The 19,618-nt window shown below is 42.7% G+C and overlaps 1 protein-coding gene across 7 annotated transcripts in view; it reads left to right on the top strand.

Moving 5' to 3' along the window:
* Positions 1-19,618, top strand: part of Larp1b (La ribonucleoprotein 1B) — a 90,869-nt gene that overhangs the window by 64,980 nt on the left and 6,271 nt on the right. For all 7 annotated transcript variants that reach the window (XM_046459599.2, XM_046459597.2, XM_046459598.2 and 4 more), the window contains 5 exons: positions 3,783-3,906; positions 13,671-13,840; positions 14,273-14,379; positions 18,443-18,603; positions 19,087-19,231. In XM_046459599.2, the coding sequence (XP_046315555.1) occupies positions 3,783-3,906; positions 13,671-13,840; positions 14,273-14,379; positions 18,443-18,603; positions 19,087-19,231 (707 nt within the window). The remainder of the gene's footprint in view (positions 1-3,782; positions 3,907-13,670; positions 13,841-14,272; positions 14,380-18,442; positions 18,604-19,086; positions 19,232-19,618) is intronic.

Here is a 19,618-nt window from a genome sequence, read left to right as displayed (position 1 = left end):
CCTCAGTATGTCTGCGTCATGGAGAAGAAGCCTGGAGTTGAGGAGAACGGGAAGAGCCACGGGGAGGGTGAATGTGTAGGTAGATGTAAATCAGCATGGAACCAGACAGCAGGGCTGGCGTGCCTCTTGACGGCCAGACAGCGATCAGACAAAAGCAAAAAGACATGTCAGGCTGTAAAGATGGGCGCTTTAAAATCACAGGTCAGTTGCCCCAGAGGCTGTAAGCGTTCTGCGTTTGTGTGCCTCTGATGACGCATCCATCGGGTGCACAGGCAAAAACCCACAGGCCTGGATGCGCTCATGGCCATGGTGGAGATTTTAACACACCCCTCTACAAGAAAGAGCAGAAGGTCAGCAGGGTGTAGGCAGTGTGGACACAATGGAGAAACGTGATTTGTGTGAGTGAATCACTGAAACTAACGCCTGCAGAATGTCCCCAATGTCATGCCACACACAGAAAGGCAGTTCTAGATGGACAGCAGATATGAATGTGAAGAAGCAAATAATTCAACTTCTAGATGATAAGAACATCTACATGATCCTGGGCAGGGCAGGTTTGATAACAGGGATGGAAGCGATTCATAAATTGCACTACATTAAAATGAAATGTTTGTGTGGGTTTGTGGTGCTGGGGGAAGAACTTGTTTCCATCAGAAGATACTATTAGGGAGTCAAAAGGCAAGTTCCAGGGTGTACGTGGACCTAGAGGAGGTTGCACAACAGCATGAAGTCCAGGGGAACTCACCGACTCCCTACAGAGGGCCAGCTTAGGGTCATGAGAGGCATCTAACTTACACCCCAGCAAGACATGGACGGCTTATTGCCCAGACATCTCCCTTATGCCTGTCCCTTCAGTACCCCTGCCTGCTTTGCCTGATTCCCAGAAACCCCTGTCTCTCACCCACTGTCCCTCACCCCCGACAGCCACTGTCCCTCACTCCTGGCAACCACCAATCTGGTCTCCATCTCAATGGTTTTCTTATTTGCAGAATGTCCTATGAGAGGAGTCATAACAGCGTGATCTTCTGAGATTGGCGTTTTTCCCATGGCAGTGGTCTCGGGGTCTATTCAAGATGTTGTGCATCTGTCTCTACTTTGGTCTTCTTAAAAATGGCTTTGAATTTTAATAGCCGCTAGAACAGTTTGAGTTGAGCAGAAGATAGATTGTTCCAGAGACCCCTTTCCCTTCAGGTGTAGACGCCCTCGTGACCACACCCCCACTCCCCAGGGGTGCGGTTGCTGAACCTGCAGACACATGGTCCTTTCCCAGAGGACACAGCTGTGTTAGGCTTTTTCTTGGTCAGTGGCTACATTTTAAAAGATGTATAATACCCAGTGTTGGTGGGATGCAGATCGGAGAGCTTCCATGTAGAGCTGCTAGGGAGGGAGGGAGCTCAGCCACCATGAAAAACTGGCCTTTTTACTACAGTAAGGAGAAGCACACCACCAGATTCCACTCCGAAGAAAATACCCGACAAAAATGTCTATCGCTGCTCATGAAAAGTGTTTTTAAAAGCATATTCATGGCAACTTATTTGACATAGCTGAACTCTTGAAAGGACCAAATGCTCATCGATAGGAGAGTGGGTTGGAAAAAGAATCGTGGCATCATACGCTGGGATAAAGCAGGGCTGGACAAATATTATTCTTGTGGGACCCAAGTCCATAGTCTGCATGTGGTCTGCTCAGCTCTGCAGTGTGTAAACAAGTGGGCGTGGTTTTGTTCCAGTAGAACCATTGATAAAAATGGACTGTGGCCTTGGGGGCCTGTTTTGGCTGCCCTCTGCTGTGGGGCCATCCATGAAAGTTAGACGCACCTCTGTGAATGAGTCTCATGTGTCATCTTGCATGAAAGAAGTCATAAAGTTCAAAAGCAAGCCAATGTCAGCCTTGGTACCAGAGTCAGCACAGTGGTTGTCCTTGGAAGATGGAGGAGCAGGGATGGTGGGAAGGAGCGTTTAGGTTGCTAGTACTCTCTGCCTGGTTGGTGCTTACACCTTTTCTTTCTTTCTTTCTCTACGTTTATACGTATGTATGTATGTGTTTATTGGAGCCAGGGCCTTGTATGTACTAGGCACTGTCTGCCTCTGAGCTACACCTCCAGCCCTGTGTTCACTTTTGATTACTCACTGAGGTGCATACTTAGGACTTGTGCACTTCTCAGTGTGTGTGTGCATGTATGTGTGTGGGTGGGTGTATTATTTTAATAGTTTAAAAAATTAAAAGCGTACACTGTGGTCCCATCCCTGGTATGTGGTAAACATACAGTAATTGTTCACTGAATAGGGGGTTCTAATAACAAACTGTGTACCAAAATAAGGGACAGGGAAGAGTGGTTAATGAAGGGTTTAGCTTGAAGAGCTTATTGAAGACTGTGTGTGTGCGTGCGCGTGCGTGCGCACGCGTATGTGTGTGTTTTGTTGGGGATTGAACCCAGAGCATCACACATGTGAGACAACTCTCTGCCGCCGAGCTCCACTCACAGCCCCTATTGAAGACTTTGGGAGACAGAAATTTTTGGTACAGAGGCAGAAACTGCAGTAATATGGAAATGGAACCACTTTATTGCAAAGAAGATGGGTCCTGTCTGAAAGGCCAGCGTGTCCTACACCTGGTGTGAGCTGACAAGTGACTGTTCTTGTCTGAAGCAGTAAAACCATGGCTAGCTATGTAGGGCAGGCTTCTGGGACAGTTTTGTAATTACGAAATTTAAATTGCATCCATCTGGCAGATACTGTTGTTTTTTACCTGCTTCAAGCCCCCGCCCCCCATGTTACCCCATAAAGGGTCATTCATCCATTATTAGCACTGCGTGGTACAGATATAACGCAGGGGTAACCAAGAAGAAGTGGGAGAACTCCTTTTTCTCCCAGGCAGAGGATTGGCTTAGATGGTCTTTGTGCTTGTGGCCAGATTACCTCCGGGGCAACATGGTCCCCACCTCCATAACAATCAGGGCAGGGACCACCTCAGTGACTGTGTAACAGATTTATGGAGCCCCAGAGACAGTGGGCCTGTACCTCCTTTGAGCTAACAGCTCAACCTGCAGAGCTTCCTCGCTGCTAAGCTCCGGGGAGAGGTTTGGAGGTGAGCCTCGCCGCCCTGACTGGTCTTCCATCAAGGCAGCCCAGGATAGAAAAGGAAGCAGAGCTTCTGGATGAGCTGGAAGGCCTCCTGGGCTCCCTGCAGCTTCCTGGGGCCTTTTAAATGCCCCTGCTCCGCATGGCTCTTCTCATTCTATTGTTTTCTCACAACCACGTTGCTTTTCCTAAGCTTCTCACCTTCGCTCACATTTCCTAACCCCAAACACTCTTCCTTTCTCTGCATTCTCACCCTGCAAGGGTACCTCCCTGATGATCTCAATCCTTATACCAAATGTCACTTGTCACATGTTACCTAACAGTATTCGTTTTTTAATGTGTATATTTCTTTTTGTCCAGCTTAAAAATTGGGTAGGGTCATAGATTACTTTGTCACCTCCGTAATACCTGGGGTCTTGTGGGTAAATGCTCAACAAATAACTAATGATGAGTATGTATGCTCTTATAATGTTTTTAATTATAAAACACTTGTAATATTTTAGGGTTCTCTATGCCTCTTTTAGACTTTGAATATCAATCGTTATTAAATATGATGCTAGATTCTTTATTATAACATTTTTTTTATTCTACTGTAATTAATCCTTGTTTTAAAGGCTCATTTTTTTGAGGTTGTTATCAATTATTGTGTGTTGGCAAATCTGTTAGCCAGTTTAGTAATTAGCTTCCTCCATTCTACTTCAGCCAGAAGTTGAGAACTTTAAGAAGCTAAATCTCATTAGTAAAGAGCAGTTTGAAAACCTAACACCCGAGCTTCCTTTTGAGCCAAACCAAGAAGTTCCTGTAGCGCCTTCACAGTCCAGGCAAGGTATGTACACCTGCATTTGTGTCTGAATACTATTAAAGCAGTTATGAATTGTTTTAAAAGATTGCTCCTTTTTTCTTTATTTGCAGAAAAATATTAGATATTTGAGAAAATTCTAGAATTTTAGTACTCAATTTTGATGTTTCATTAGATGAACTTCTAAACCTTTTAGAGACGTATGACAACAGACTGTGAATTTGGGAAGACAGCTTAGTTGTAAACACGGAAGGGTTTGAACCCCACTGTACTCTGCCTAAACAGACAGGCAGTCACAGAAGTGACCTAGGAGCCATCGTTACAATACCAGAGGATGCTCATAGCCAGACCCTTACTGAGGAGAAGGCAGAACTGGTTGGTTCTCAATGTATCTGAGGAGATTGTTGGAAATGTTTCTGTTCTCAAAGGTTTTCATTGAAATGCTGATCCTTTTGTTTTAAGGCTTTGGCTTTGTGGGAAATGTAAATAGCCTTGGGAGATTTGTAAATTAAATCTGACATTTCCAGGCAAGTGCAATTGATCTTTTTTTTATAGCCTTTCTTTACAACTTTAAAACATTTCAAAAATTTACAAGATAGAGTGGATGATGTCATGATACCACTTGTGCCCACTGCTCACCTTTAACACCTGACCATCTCCTTCCCAGTTTTGTTTTCTCTCTCTCCAGGCACCCCTCTGCCTCCCTCTGGACGTTTTGAAGCACACTCTCAATCATGTTGTTCACGTTGTTATCCCTGAGTGTTTCTCTGTGTCTTCTCTCCTTTAACACATGAATGACAGAGTACCATTACCACATCTAAAATTGATAGCACTTCCTCTTTTGTCCATTTTTTGGATTTTCTTCATCAGTGTGCATATGAGGTCCAAGCCCTGTAATCCTGACAAGGCCCCTACTCTGCCGTGTCGTGGTATTTTCCTCCTTACAATCTACTGTTCCTTGCAGGATATTGCTGAAGAAACTAGATTGTGCTGTGACCTCCCTCACATTCTGGAATTTGCTGATTGCATTTCTGTAGTTTCATTTAACCTGTTTCTGGTCCTGAATTTCTATAGCTGCTGGTTTGAAATAGAGGCTTGATTAGATTGAGACTCAAAAGTCTTGCAAGCATGTGACATGTTGATGCTGTTTGCTTATTTAGAGATGGGGGTTCAGACTCCTGGGCCTGAGTGACCCTCCTGCCCCAGCCCCTGAGCAGCTAGGACTCTGTTTCCTTTATTGTCTGGCTGTGCTGGAGGGCAGTCTGGCAAGCCTCCTGCCCACCTCACCAACAGGCTCTTTGCTTCTCTTTTAGTGTCTCTACTTTTTATCAATTTGATCTTTTTTAAAAAGTTCTCTATTTTCATTGATTGATTTTTTTTCTCCTGTTTTATTAATTTCTTCTCTTTATTATTCCCTCCATCCTGGTTTGGGCCTATCTTACTCCTCACTTTCTAGTTATCCTTCCTGAAACTTAGATCCTTCACTTGATGCTGTTCCTTTCTGTTTTAAGCAGTTAGTCCTGCGAGTTTCCTTCCAGAACTCTCGCTTAGGTATAGCTTATGATTTTGAAAGTGCTTCCATTTTCATTCAATTACAAATATATTTTATTAAATATTTTTTGACCCATCAGTTATTGAGAAGTGCTTTTGTTTTATTTCTTAATTTGGGTGTTTTCCTGATACCTGTTAAAGACAGGAGTCTGAATTATCAACTTCAGGCTTTTCCCATAAAAGCATTTAATCCTACATATTTCCTTTGAAGCACTAATCTAGCTGCATTTCTTAAGCACTGAGCCACATTCCCAGCCCTTTTTAAAATTTTTTATTTTGAGATAGGGTCTTGCTAAATCGTTTAGGTCCTTGCTAAGTTTTTGAAGCTGGCCTCAAATTTGCAGTCCTCCTGCCTTAACGTAACCATCCCTGCGTTCTCTGCATGGCAATATGATGGATTTCTCTAGCCTCCCCTCACCCAGCCGCATCCTTCTATTTTAAGTGAGTTTGTTATAGACAGCATATGGTTGGGTCCTATCCGTTTTTGTTTTTTGTTTTCCTTAGTTGTAAGGGGACACAATAACTTTTTAAAATTTTATTTATCTATATATGGTGCTGAGGATCGAACCCAGGGCGTCACATGTGATAGGCGAGCGCTCTACCGCTGAGCCAAACCCCAGCCCCATGGTTGGGTCCTCTTCTTATTCAGTCTGACAGTCTGCGTTTAACTGGTGTTCAGAGGATCTAATGTAATCGTGATAGGTTTGGATTTAGTTCTACCTTTTCATTGTGTGTTTTCTTTCTTTTTTTCCCTTTGCTGCCTTTGGGTTAGCTGTGACGTTTTCATTCCATTTTAACATATCTAGTATGAATTTGGACATATACATCTCTTCATGTAATATTTTTGGTGGATGTCTAAGGGTTGCAAACTATGTCAACTTTTTATAGTTTATGAATAATCAGTATTTTCCTATTTCAACGAGACAGTAGAAACTTTCACCCCCTGGGCTTCCTTATGTGATGTATCATATTTCATACGTTGAAAACCTATCTGATGATGGGACATCTTTCACTTTTAGCCATGAAGCATGTTTTTAAGAACTTAAAAGGAGAATATCTCTTCTCTTTATCTGGACTTGGCCATCTCTCTTGCTCTTCCTCCGTGGGTGAGTTCCGGGCTCCTTCTGGGCTCCTCCCTCTCCTGCTGGAGTGATCCTCTGGAGCAGTTGAGTGGGCTGTGATCTCTTCCCGTGCCATGGTGTCTCACCCTCACTCTTCTCACGTTCTGGGTCAGCAGATCTTCTCCTCCAGCACTTTAAAACCTGGCCACTGGGGCTGGGGACGAAGCTCAGCTGGTAGAGTGCTTGCCTCGCACGCACAAGGCCCTGGGTTCACCTCCCAGCACCATGGGAAAAAAACAAAAACACAAACCTTGGCCACTTCTGGCCTCCACGCTTGTGTTTCGAGTTTTGCAGAGCTGGGGCTGAGCCCCAGGCTACCCACGCTGGACAAGCGCAGGACCACGGAGCACCCGCAGCGCTCCCCCCCCCCCCCATGGGTTTGGATGGAGACATCCAGTCACTCAGATTGTCCCCCCTCGGGTCGCATTTTTTCTGTCCAGCTTCTCTCAAGATATTTCTGTCCCAAGTGTTGAGCAGTTCCAGCGTAACAGGTCAGCGTAGGGATTCCTAGGGTGTATCCAGGATAGAGTCCTCTCGATTTCTTGAACAGGGCAATTTTCAGCTACTCCTTATTCTCAATGATTTTTGACGACATTTAACTTCCAGGCCTGCATTGTTTTCCTCCCCTGGACCGTGGTGGCCCACGACTTCCTGAGCCTTAGCCGGGTCTTTTTGATTATTTCCTGCTCTGCTATAGAGATTTGAAATTTTCTGTTGATTCTGTTTTTAATCATTCACTTGAAGAAACTTAATGATGATTGCCTTGATGTGTTCTCTTCATGTGCTTATGCTGCTTTGGCTCATTGAGTTTTGGGTATCGAATCTGGAATATTTTCAGCCATTCTTTTAAATTATAGAATCGGGAATTCTCTTCTGCTCTTTCCTCTCTTTCTTTAAAGATTTGAGTCACACATAAGTCAGGCAGTTTGGAGTAGTTTCCGATCTCACTAATGCTTGGGTTTTTTTCCCTTTTTAATCCCTTTTCTGTGTTTTCTTCTTCTTCAGTGTCTGACTTATTTTTAATAAGTGTGGATATTATCCTAGCTGTGGTTGTTTTTTCTTCTTCTTCTTCAGTTGTAGATGGACATGATGCCTTTATTTTTTTTTTTTAAAGAGAGCGAGCGATAGAGAGAATTTTAATATTTATTTTTCAGTTTTCGGCGGACACAGCATCTTTGTTTGTATGTGGTGCTGAGGATCGAACCCGGGCCGCACGCGTGCCAGGCGAGCGTGCTACCGCTTGAGCCACATCCCCAGCCTGATGCCTTTATTTTTATGTGGTGCTAAGAATGGAACCCGGTGCCTCACACGTGCTAGGCAAGTGCTCTGCCACTGAGCCCCAGCCCCAGCCCTGCCTTTACTTCTATAGAGGTTTGACCGGAGTCCCTCTATATTGTCTTTTTTCTCTTTTTTGAAACAAATATATATTTTAGTTGTAGACAGACACAGTATCTTTATTTTATTTATTTGTTTGTTTTTTATGTGGTGCTGAGGATTGGTCCCAGTGCCTCACACATGCTAGGCAAATGCTCTACCTACCCTCCAGCCCGTGAAGTACAGTAAAAACTTATTTTACAAGCAAAGTTCAAATCCAATATTTGGATCCAAAGTGCCCGACTGCTCTAGTTCAGTGGTCAGCCTGTTGTCATCCCTGGGCCCAGACTGGCCTGCAGTGGCCACAGAGGCCATGCCCTACATTTGCCTGTGGCTGAAACTTTTCTTGCTGAAAAGGCAGTTGTTTCAACAGACACTCCGTGACCCAAAGTCCCCAAATAGTTACTGTCTGGCATTAGAGAAAAAGTTTGCTAAACTCTGCTTTAGCAGTGTTTTTATTGAGAAAGAACTTGAAGTGCCAGTCCTTACGTGGCATTTTCTATTAGTCCCCTGTGGACACTGACAGCATCGTGTTAAGTTGTGTTTTCATCAAGACTGTTCCTGCCCGAGTGGTGGTACACCCCTGTCATCCAAGCTACTCAGGAGTCTGAGGCAGGAGGATCACAAGTTCAAGGCCAGCCTCAGCAACTCAGCGAAATCCTGTCTCAAATTTAAAAAAAAAGGAGTGGGGATGCCGCTCAATGGTAAAGTGCCCCTGGGTTCAGTTCCCAGTAAAGGAGAGGGAGGCAGGCAATGCTGTCTCTAATACAGGGGGTGACACAAGCCTACCATAGCCGAGTTATGAAACTGTGTGAGGATTTGATTTAGTAGTGATGAAATTTGGAAAATTTAAGTAGTAAAAAGTCATACTCCTTACTCCAAGATCATACTCTGCAGTCCAAAATCATACACCGTGATCCAGTGGTTTTTAAATTTACCTGCTGAAACAGGTTAAAGGCTCTGTACCGAGATTCGGATCCAGCACATGAGGTGGGGTCTGAGGACATGCCGGGGGGTGCTGTAGGGACCACACTTCAAATCACTGCTTCAGCCAAGTTTCTGTAGTGTCACTGTCCTCTTACAAGCTTTTAGCAAAAACTGTGGGGTCAACAGTCACAACTGAGGTGCCCTGAAGAGCAGAGGGTCTGCTTCATTTTTGATTTTTCATAGCTTTTTGGGGTGCTGTACCACAGAACTGCATCCTCAGCCCTTTTATTTTTGTTGCCCCGACTGGCCTTGAACTCGCAACCCTCCCAAGTCTGTGGGATCACAGGCGAGCACCACTGCACCAGCTGCGGCGTTTCTGAAGTGCAGTTTACACACTGTAGGAATGAAACCTCCTGAAGTGTACCAGTGGATGAGTTCTGTTAAATCTGTATGGTTGTGCATCAGCCCCACGGGCCGGTTTTAGGACAAACCCCTGTTAAAAGGTCCCTCCTGTTCCTTTGCCATCAGTCCCACACTTACCGTCAGCCATAGGCAGTGTCACCTGCTCTCTTTCTCTGTAGTTTTGCATTTCCCTGAAATGTTATATAAATGGAGTCATGATTCATAGTAAAGTGTCTGACTTGTTGTATGTTTGAGGTTCATAGAGGCTCATATATGTCATTGCATGTATCAGTATATTGCTCCCTTTTATTGCTAGCCAGGTGCCATGGCCAGGCCTATAGTCCCAGCAACTTGGGAGGTTGAAGCAGGAGGACCACAAGTTCAAGGCAGCCTCAGCAACTTAGTGAGACCCTGTCTCAAAAAATAAAAAAGGTCTAGGGATGTAGCTCAGTGGTAGAGTGCCCCTGGGTTCAATCCCCACACCCACAAAAAAAATCCCAGAAGTCAATCCCAATCAATAATTGATAGATGTTTGGATTGTTTACAGCATTGCCTATCATGAAAAAATGCTACTGTGACAATACATGTATAAGAGATGGCCTAAGTTTTTTTGTTTTTTAGTTTTAAGAGGACACACAGTATCTTTATTTATTTATTTATTTATTTATTTATTTATTTAATGTGGTGCTGAGGTTCGAACCCAGTGCCTCATGCATGCTAGGCGAGCCACAACCCCAGCCCACCAAGGATTTTGATTAAAAGGAGTTATAACATCTAAATAAGGTTCACACGTCAGCCCCAACTTGTAGTTGATAAAAATGTTGATATGTTAATATTCCCGAACTGTATGTCTACATTTCTAATGAAATGTCAATATCTGCCGTAAATGTTTTGTGCTTACAGTGAACTATTTTTAATGATTATGTCAAATATTATGAATCGATAAATAGTATGCTGTAAAAATTTTGTAAAACGTTTATTTTTAGATAATTAAAGCACTTTGTAGATTTCAGTCTTCATAAAATTGACACATCTATCTTTATTAGTGGGTAAGTGTCATTCCAAACAAACCTCGAATAAAACAAATGTAATACTGAGATGAAACTTAACTTTTGTCAGTGGAAACGTCCAAGTTCAGGTAAAAGTGGAGAGACTTGTTGGTGAACTCTGCGTGCCCCTCTCACCCGCGGTCAGCTGGTGCCAGCCGTCTGCATTCTTTTTACACCTTTGCCTGCCCATCTGTTTCCGGATATCACTTCTCCAGATCAGGTCCCTTCTGGAAACCCTTCATCGTCTGCTGCATGTCGATGATGACGCAAGGGAACTCCTCTTTGGCTTTTAACCAAACAGTAGCCGTCGTGAGCTCCCGCAGCCTCTGTCTCAGCCGAGCTGCACAACAGTCACCTTCTGGTTCTGTCGACCCTTTGACGCTTCTTACTGAGAATTCTTCTTTCAAGATCTTTATCAACTTTTGGTTTACCCTGCCATTCAACTTTTATGCAAAAGGAAGGGAAAATCCTTCTCTTACAAATTCAGTTGATCGATTTTCAGAATAAGAAGCTGATGTACTAGCAACCTGCAAATGTAATTGAATTTTAAACTGTCGTTATGAACTCACGGAGCTTATTTATCTGATGGTTTTAATCCATTTCAGTCACTGTTTACGGTGGCCACATAACTTTGTTTTAACTGGTAGGAACCCTAAAGTCTGTTTATGACCTGTAATAGTATTTTTTAAAAAAAAATATTTATTTTTTAATTGTAGTTGGACACAATACCTTTATTTCACTTACTTATTTTTATGTGATGCTGAGGATCGAACCCAGGTCTTGCAAGTGCCCCTGTATGAGTGTTTTAATAAAACAAAACAAAACTTAATTACTTTGTGAGTCAAGATTTCCTGGGCTCATATTATGAATTTTCTGCTCCAGACTTTATTTTTTTGAGGAGACCTGATAGTGGAAAATGGAATTTAGATACCATAATCTGGTGCTAGGAAGCTCAGTCTTTCCAGGTAGTTGCTATTTCTATATCTTTGTATATTTCTTTTATAAAAGTACTAGATTTAACATTTTTTTCAGTATATGCTCATAATTTTAAGGTTTTATATTGTTTGGGTATAAGGAAATGTTGTGAGAACAATTCAGTTGAGATTAGCCTTTCTTTGGGGAGGAGATACTCCTCGGATGTTCAATAAGATTGTGGCTGTGCTTTTAGGGAGCAGGGAGACTTGCTCTAGGGGTCTAGGGGATGAATTTTAACTTAATTCATGAAACTGTGTTAGTCAGCTTTTTGTTACTATAACAACAAAATACTAAGATAATCAACTTATAAGGAGGAAAGTGTTTTTGTCTTACGGGTTTCAAGGGTTTCAGTTCATGGTGACATAGCCATTGCCTTTTGTCCTGTAGCAGCACAGTGCATCATGATGGGAACCTGTGGCAGGAACCCTGTTCATCTCATGTGCTGGGAAGCGATCACAGAGAGATGGAGGCAGGCCCTGATATCCCCTCTGGGTGCACACCCCATATTATCTGACCTTCCATGAGGCCCTAGTCCTGAGGGGTTTCTTCACTTCTGGTAGCTCCAAGCTGAGGACCAAGCCTGTGTGTGTGTGTGTGTGTGTGTGTGTGGTGCTGGGGATCGAACCCAGGGCCTTGTGAATGTGAAGCAAGCACTCTACCAACTGAGCTATATTCCAAGCCTTTCAACACATGGGCCTTTGGGGACATTCTAGATCCAAACTACAGCAGGATGCAGAGATGGCTCAAAAAGAATTAATTCTATTGGCAAGAAATATTCAGGGAGTTCTCACACCTGTGCTGGGTGTCGGAGGAAGGGTATGTGTCCATCTGAGCATACAGAACCTTCAGAACAGGGAGAAGCTTAGAAAATATGCAGAGCAAGGAGCCAGGACCAGATCACTGGGCGCTACTTGGGTCATCCGGGTTGTGGTGGAGAAGGACAGAGGAGGCAAGTCAAGGAGGATAAGCATCTAAGCTTCTAGAGGCAAAGGGGAAACAGTGAAGGAGTTCAATAGAAATGTGCCCAAATTTGTTCTCAGAATAATCATTCTGGTAACAGTGAGGACAATATTGAGAGAAGAGTTGGCAAGTGGGTAAGTTCACTTTGGGCTTTATAAACTTGTTCCTAGAATAGTGCTTGGCAGACAGTAGGCATTTAATATTATCTTGTTGAATGAAAGAACAAAAGGTTGCCATATAAATCAAAAGAAGTTAGTTCGTGTGAAGAAAAACTACATAAGAAATAGAGCCTGGATTTTTGTCACCACCACTTGATCCCGCCTCAGACTTTCTTAGTATCTTACCTAAGATTTTCATGAACAAATCAGTAAGTAAAACAACCCAAAGCCAGGAGAGGTGGTGCACACCTGCAATCCCAGTTACTGGGGAGGCTGAGGCAGGAGGATCGAAGGTTCTAGGCCAGCCTCAGAAACTTACATCCTGTCTCAAAATTAAAAATTTTAAAAAGGGCTGGGGCTATAGCTCAGCGATAGAGCAATTTCACAAGGCCCTGGGTTCAGTCTTCGGTACTGCACACACAAAAACGCCCTAGGAAAATTGCCAAAGGACTCGCAGGGCAGGCTCACAAGAGTGGCAGTGTGAGTGGTAAGCAGGCAGAGGAAAGCGTGTCCACCTGCACTGGGGACAAACGCCATTTGAATCCATGAGTTGAGAAAATACTTAATAAGTGTCTGAACAAAACCCAGTGTTGACCAGGATGTGAATCCTGGAGCGTCCCCGGCTGCTGTGAGAGTGTAAGTCTGTGAAACCTCAGCAGCCTGCTGTCTGCAGTGAGTAATCAGAAAGCCCGGAGATGCTGTATCCACTCCAAATAAGCCGTAAAAAAAGGCACACACCCGCACAGAGGATGTGCTTCACCAGGTTGGCCACAGTGTAGTGGGCTAAACCCAAAACGGGAAATAACATAAATGTCTGTAGGAGAATGGACACATTCTGATATATTTGTAAAATAATATTAGCAGTGGAAATGAAAACTCAGATCTACATGAATGTAACATGAAAAAGCTTAGAAAATGATGGATATAGTATATAATGTCACTTACGTGAAGTTGATTATGCAAAATAACATTATTACCTACGTAGTCATAGATTGAAATACCAAATTTAAGAGCATGGATATCTCTGAGGAGGAAAAGCAGGAGAGAGGTGGATTAGGGAGTATAACAGAGAGCCTCAGTGTTTCTTTAGAAAGATGAACACTGGGTTTTTTTTTTAAGTAATTCTTTCTGATATATTTAAATTGTTCTGATGAAAAGAATTTGAAGAGTTATCCTCAAAGTAAAATATCTTCCTAGCATCTAAATACTTTTAAGAGCTACTTATTTTACAGATTTGACTGATTAATTAGCTCAGAAGTTGTTTGATGTTTCAGAAAAAACTTTAGCAACAGTGGTCTGTTCGTTGCCCGCGGCGGTTCCAGAATCTCCAAGGGATAATCCTGCAAGGACACCCAAGACCCCCCGAACACCCAGGCTGCACGATCCTGACAAAACACCCAGATTTTATCCTGTTGTTAAAGAACCAAAAGCCATTGATCTACAGGTAATGAAACAGCCAGGAACACGCGCCTGCATGGCGTACCCCTGAACATTACCAAGTTCCTATCACATTTTTTAAATGTATATTTTTAAATTGTAAGAATTCATTTAAAAATGGTACTTACCATCACGACATTTTCTTGGGTTAAAAAATGAGCTTCTTTACAATTGGGTGGAGTCCTCAAAGGTGATCAGAGGGTGTAATGAAGAATCAAGTTCTGTTTCCTGCAACCCTTGTGTTACAAACGTAGCAAAGGGTCTTGTTAAATTTTGCAACTTGTATGGGAGATGTTGGAGTTTTGTGACTTCATGTGATTTCACAATGTGTCATCCACAGTATGAAAATGTCTGAGCTGGCTTACAGCAGAGGGTTTAATTTATTTGTGAAGTTCACACTACTGACAGTGATTGCAATGTCTGACTTTGTTTTCTTCAGAGTCCCAGGAAGAGAAAGACGAGGCACAGCACAGACCCCCCTCTAGAGTGTCATGTTGGCTGGGTCATGGACTCCAGAGACCACGGGCCACGAGCACCCGCTGTCAGGTACCACCTTGATCTGAAGGTCCATTGAAAATGGTCACTAATGGAATTCAGAAATACTATAAATAAATGTCAGGAAAATATAGAACAATATAAGCAGTAAAAAGAAATCAAGGACATGAGTGAGTGGGCCCAGCTGGTTTCCATTTCAGTTACTTTTCACAAATGCAAATGCTCAGATTTATAAACTATGGAGGTCTACAAAAGTTATTTTTGGAAAGATCCCAGATTCTTAATGGCATTCGGTAGGTTCTTAGTAGATACTCATTGACAGAACTGATGTGCTAAGCCATCTACTCAAACTAAAAAGAACATGGAGACCAAAAACAATGATACTAATTACAATCATGGTTATTGAAATGATGATGGTACTCGGCATTGAACCCAGGATGCTTTACCATTAAGCTAGATTCCCAGCCCTTTTTAAATTTTTTTTTTTTTTTTTTTCCCCGAAACTAGGTCTTACTAGGTTGCTGAGGCTGGCTTTGAACTTGCTATCCTCCTGCCTCAGCCTCCTGGGTTATTGGCATTTCAGGTGTGTACCACCATACCTGGCAATTATTATTTTGACTTTTTCCCCTTTTCTCAGGAAACAACTTATCTGACTACTAGCTGGAAGTATTTTTTCTTTTTAGTGTTAAATTTTTTAGGATGGTTATGTACCTCAGAACAGATTCTGGGGCGCCACTGGAGCGGACCGGTTGTGTGCTGGAGAGGGGAAGAGGTGAGGAAACACAAAGAGGTCACAGCACCTCACCTCTGTCTCTCTGTATCCTCATCAAACACATCTCCCCTCAAAGAAAAAGTGTGTTGTTCTTCCGCCCATCAGTGGAATGCTACTAGTGTTTTCGAGTTGTGTTTGAACTCTTGATTTGTCTACTGCAGCAGGGTATTTTGAGATCAACAGATAATGGTGGAAAATATTCCCTCATTAACATTTAGTTAGAATGTTGAGTTCTGAGATTTCTTAAGATTTGTGTTTTTATCATGTGTATTTTCTTGTTAATAATTAATATATGTAGTAACTGTTGATTCCTAGCTACCACCTATTGCATAGTGTTGGCACCCTCAGATACGGTCAATTTATTTTTGACCAAGAAGCCAAAACTATTCAATAGGAGAACAGTCTTCTCAAATCATGGTGCTGGGAAAACTCGGTAACCACATGCAAAAGAATGAAGATAGATTCTTGCTTTATTCCATATACAAAAAAAAATTTAACTCTCAAGTTCAGGACTCAAAGCCTGAACTTGAGAGCTAAAACTTCAAAACTCTTAGAAGGAAACGTAGGCGAAAATCTTCATGAGATTGAATTTGTCTTCAGTTTCGTGGGTATGACACCAAAAGCACAGGCAACAAAAGAGAAAAATAAATGGACTTTATCAAAATTGTGAACACTCGTGCATCAAAGGATACTACCAACAGAAAAGACAGCCCAATGGGAAGATATGGTAGATCAGACATCTGTTAAGGGATTCAAGTCCAGAATATATAAAGAATTTTGAAAACTCAACAAAGCAACTTTATTTTTAAATGTGCAAAATTCTTCAGTAGATATTTCTCCAGAGAAGATATACAAGTAGTCATTAAGCCTAGGAAAAGATGCTTAACACAGTTAATCATTAGAGAAGCACAAATTAGAAAAATCCCATGAGATACCACTGTGCACCCCCTGGGACAGCGTTATGAACTGAACTGCGTTGAAACCCTGGCCCCTGATGTGACAGTCCTTGGAGACGGGGCCCTTCTGAAGGGAGGAGGCCTGCTCCAGCCATTCTTACTGAAGAGGCAGGGACAGAGACCCTGCAGGCCCACCCAGAGGAGAGGCCGTGCAGGCACACACAAGAAGGCGGCTTTCTGTGGACAGGGACTGTCTTCGCCAGCCAGCCTACTGGCGTCTCCATCTTGGACTTCAGCCTCTGAGACTGTAAGGAAATGAGTTCTGTTGCATTAGCACCCAGTCTGTGCTGCTTGTTGGAGCAGCCAGAGCTGACTAATACAGGTGTATAATCTTTAAAAAGGAGTAAGTGTGAGGTGTGGGGAACTGGGCACGGTGCTGCCTTGCTGGGGTATGAAGTGCTGCAGCCACCAGCATTTTCTCAAAACCATGAAGACACAGAATTACTGTAGGACCTAGGCCTTCTACTCCTGGCTCTGAATTCTGAAGTAAAACAGGGACCTGAAGAATATTGGTTTGTTACTGTTTACAACAGCATCACCCACAGCCAAAAGATGGGCAGCCCAGGTGAGCACGGGCAGGTGACTGGACGAACATCAGGGGACGTACACTTCCAGTGAAATGGAAGGGCGTGAAGTCTGGGTGCACGCCTAGTTCATCTGCAGAGGGCCAGACGCAGATGATTCGAAGCATGATCCCGCTGACACGAAGTGCCTAGAACAGTCAGGTTCACCAGGGGCTCGGGAGCGGGAGGGGCGTGTTATTGTTCAATAGGTACAGTTTTTGTTGGGGAAGGTGAAGGGTGATGACACTGGCAATGTATTTAATGTTGATGAATTATGTACTTGTGAACAGTGTTTAAAACAGTAACTACTATGCTGGGTGTGTTCATTCATTCTCTCTCTCTCTCTCTCTCTCTCTCTCCTAAAAAAATTTCACCATTGCTTTTATTAGAAAAGTCTTTGAGATTCAGAGAGATACTGTCTCACATTTAAAAAGGGCGGGGGGTGAGGGTACTCAGTGGTAAAGCACCACTGGCTTCAATTAACAGTTACCAAAAAATAAAAGAAGTCAAGTCTTAAGGTGTTGATGGGAAAAGTCTTTAGGTATTAGGCTCATAAATTACACAAATAGAAAATTTTCAAGATCTCATTTTTGCTTAATGTCTCCGTTTTGCTATTGGAAACAGGTGTTCTGTCGTTTTCATTGTCATTAAAGACCCCTTTTGTTCATTTTTGAGGAAACATCTGACACGTAATGAAATCTGAATGACCACATCGTTGGTTGTTTTCCTAATTTAAAGTGTCACTCCAGTGACCAAAACAGCACGTTCCCTCACCCCTGAATGGCACCTTGAGGCCACCACTGTGCTTCAGTAAGCCACAAAAGTGCTTTGTGTTTCTCTCCTGATTTATGAAATTGTGGTTAAGAAAATAATGACACCCTCTTACCCATTTTTAAGTGTGCAGTCAGCACCTTTGTGTTGTAAAACAGAGCTCCAGAACGTTTCATCTTGCAAAACTGCAGCTTCTACCCCATTTTTGCCACATACGTAAAGATATGTACTCAAGGGTGTAGATTTCATAAACCTACTTTTTCTGCTTCAAGGATTCCTTAAATTGAAGGTGGCATTAATTTTTGTTTCATTGCAAGTGCCCCTGCCTCAGTCACATGAGCAGTTTTACAAACCGCTAGGACAAATTTCAACAGGTAGAAAGAGCAGACGGTGTCTTAGTGTCCCGGTGAAGACAGCTTTGATCTTGCAGACTTCCCCAAGGTTCCTGGGAACCCTCCAAGAGAACCACTGAGGGAGCTCCATGTCTTACAAAGATAACTTTGGTGGCACGTTAGAGGAGGGAGCCTGGAAAAACAAGGAGAGCAGTTAATTCAAGACAGAAGAGAAAGGCCTAATTTAAATAGAGAAGGAAAGGACAGACTTAGGAGTACTTCAGAGGTGGAACTGATGTAGAGAGTTGCAGGTGTGTCTTTGAGATAATGAGATTATTACCTTGGTTTTATGCCAGATTTTGTCCCTCATTTCCATAGATCCATTTATATCATTAATTACTCAAGTTAAATTGGAAATTTCTCCAGTTCTTTAACGATAATTCAAACACTGAATCTGAACTGCATTCGTCAGGGATCTGGAGGAGTAATGAGGCTCAGTGGTCTGCTTCTCCTGATTGTCTCAGCGTGAGACATCCTCACCTGTCCTTCTCCACTTCCCCCTTGGCCTGCCAGCGCAGCCTGAGCACTCCTGCGTGTGTAGATCTGTTGCCACCAGCTTAGCTCGGGGGGCTGCTTGCTTTTGCACTGCTCAGGACAAATGGGTTGACACACTGGTTCTGGATATTTCAGTTTGAAGGCTTTCTCCCCCTCCTCAAACAGCAGTGCCAACACTCCGCCCCCAGGAGGGGTGCCGCTGGTGGGAAGCTGTGGATGTGCTCCGCATTCCTTCCCTAAGTTCCAGCACCCTTCTCACGAGCTCCTGAAGGAAAACGGCTTCACCCAGCAAGTGTATCACAAGTATCGTCGAAGATGTCTGAGTGGTAAGACGCTTGTCCTTTATCCTCCAGTGTTATAGCTAAAGATAGAACTCTGCAAAATTTACATCGTGTCATTTAATATCTGGATAAGATTCTTTTTTAAAATATTTATTTTTTTATCTGTAGTTGGACACAATACCTTTATTTCACTTATTTATTTTTATGTGGTGCTGAGGATCAAACCCAGGGTCTCGCACGTGCGAGGCGAGGGCTCTACCACTGAGCCACAACCCCAGCCCTGGTTAAGATTCTTTAATTTTGTTTTAGTTATAAGTAAATAATCACCGTTAAGTAAATTTGTTTATATATGTTCTTTATTTATGTATTTTGTAGCTTAGGCACATTATGAAATGAAATTTAGTGTATTCTTGTTGTTACTATGGACAGCTGTTTATGATTTGGCCAGTGCCATGAAAAATATCTACTCTATCAACTTTTTAAAGTACATTTGATTTTAAAATGTTTTAATATTCTGACTTTTTCCAGAGAGGAAATGCCTGGGAATCGGACAGTCCCAAGAAATGAACACCCTCTTTCGTTTCTGGTCCTTCTTCCTTAGAGATCACTTCAATAAAAAGATGTATGAGGAATTCAGACAACTTGCTTGGGAAGATGCAAAAGAGAATTACAGGTCAGATATTTTCTAATATGTTTATACTTGGAGTGTTTTTTTTTTTAGCATTTTACTTATGAACCTATTAAAAAAATATTTCTTTCTTAGTTATAGATGGACACAATATCTTTATTTTAGTTTTATGTGGTGCTGAGGATCGAACCTAGTGCCTCATGCATGGTAGGCGAGTTCTCTACCTCTGAGCCACAATCCCAGCCCATGAACCTATTTTTTTAACTTAATTTTATTTATTTATTTTTATGTGGTTCTGAGGCTCGAACCCAGGGCCTTGCACTTGCAAGGCAAGCGCTCTATCGCTGAGCCATGACCCCAGCCCCTATACTTGAAGAGTTTTAAAAAGTAATCTTAAAAATAAGTACTAAAGCCACCTGATTTTTTAGAAAT

The sequence above is a fragment of the Marmota monax genome, unplaced genomic scaffold, assembly GCF_021218885.2.
Source record: "Marmota monax isolate L192 unplaced genomic scaffold, Marmota_monax_Labrador192_F-V1.1 WCK01_AAM20220418_F8-fsc00039, whole genome shotgun sequence".
Lineage (NCBI taxonomy): Eukaryota > Metazoa > Chordata > Mammalia > Rodentia > Sciuridae > Marmota > Marmota monax.
The sequence above is the reverse complement of the archived record's forward strand: the minus strand, read 5'-3'. Positions and strand labels throughout refer to the sequence as shown.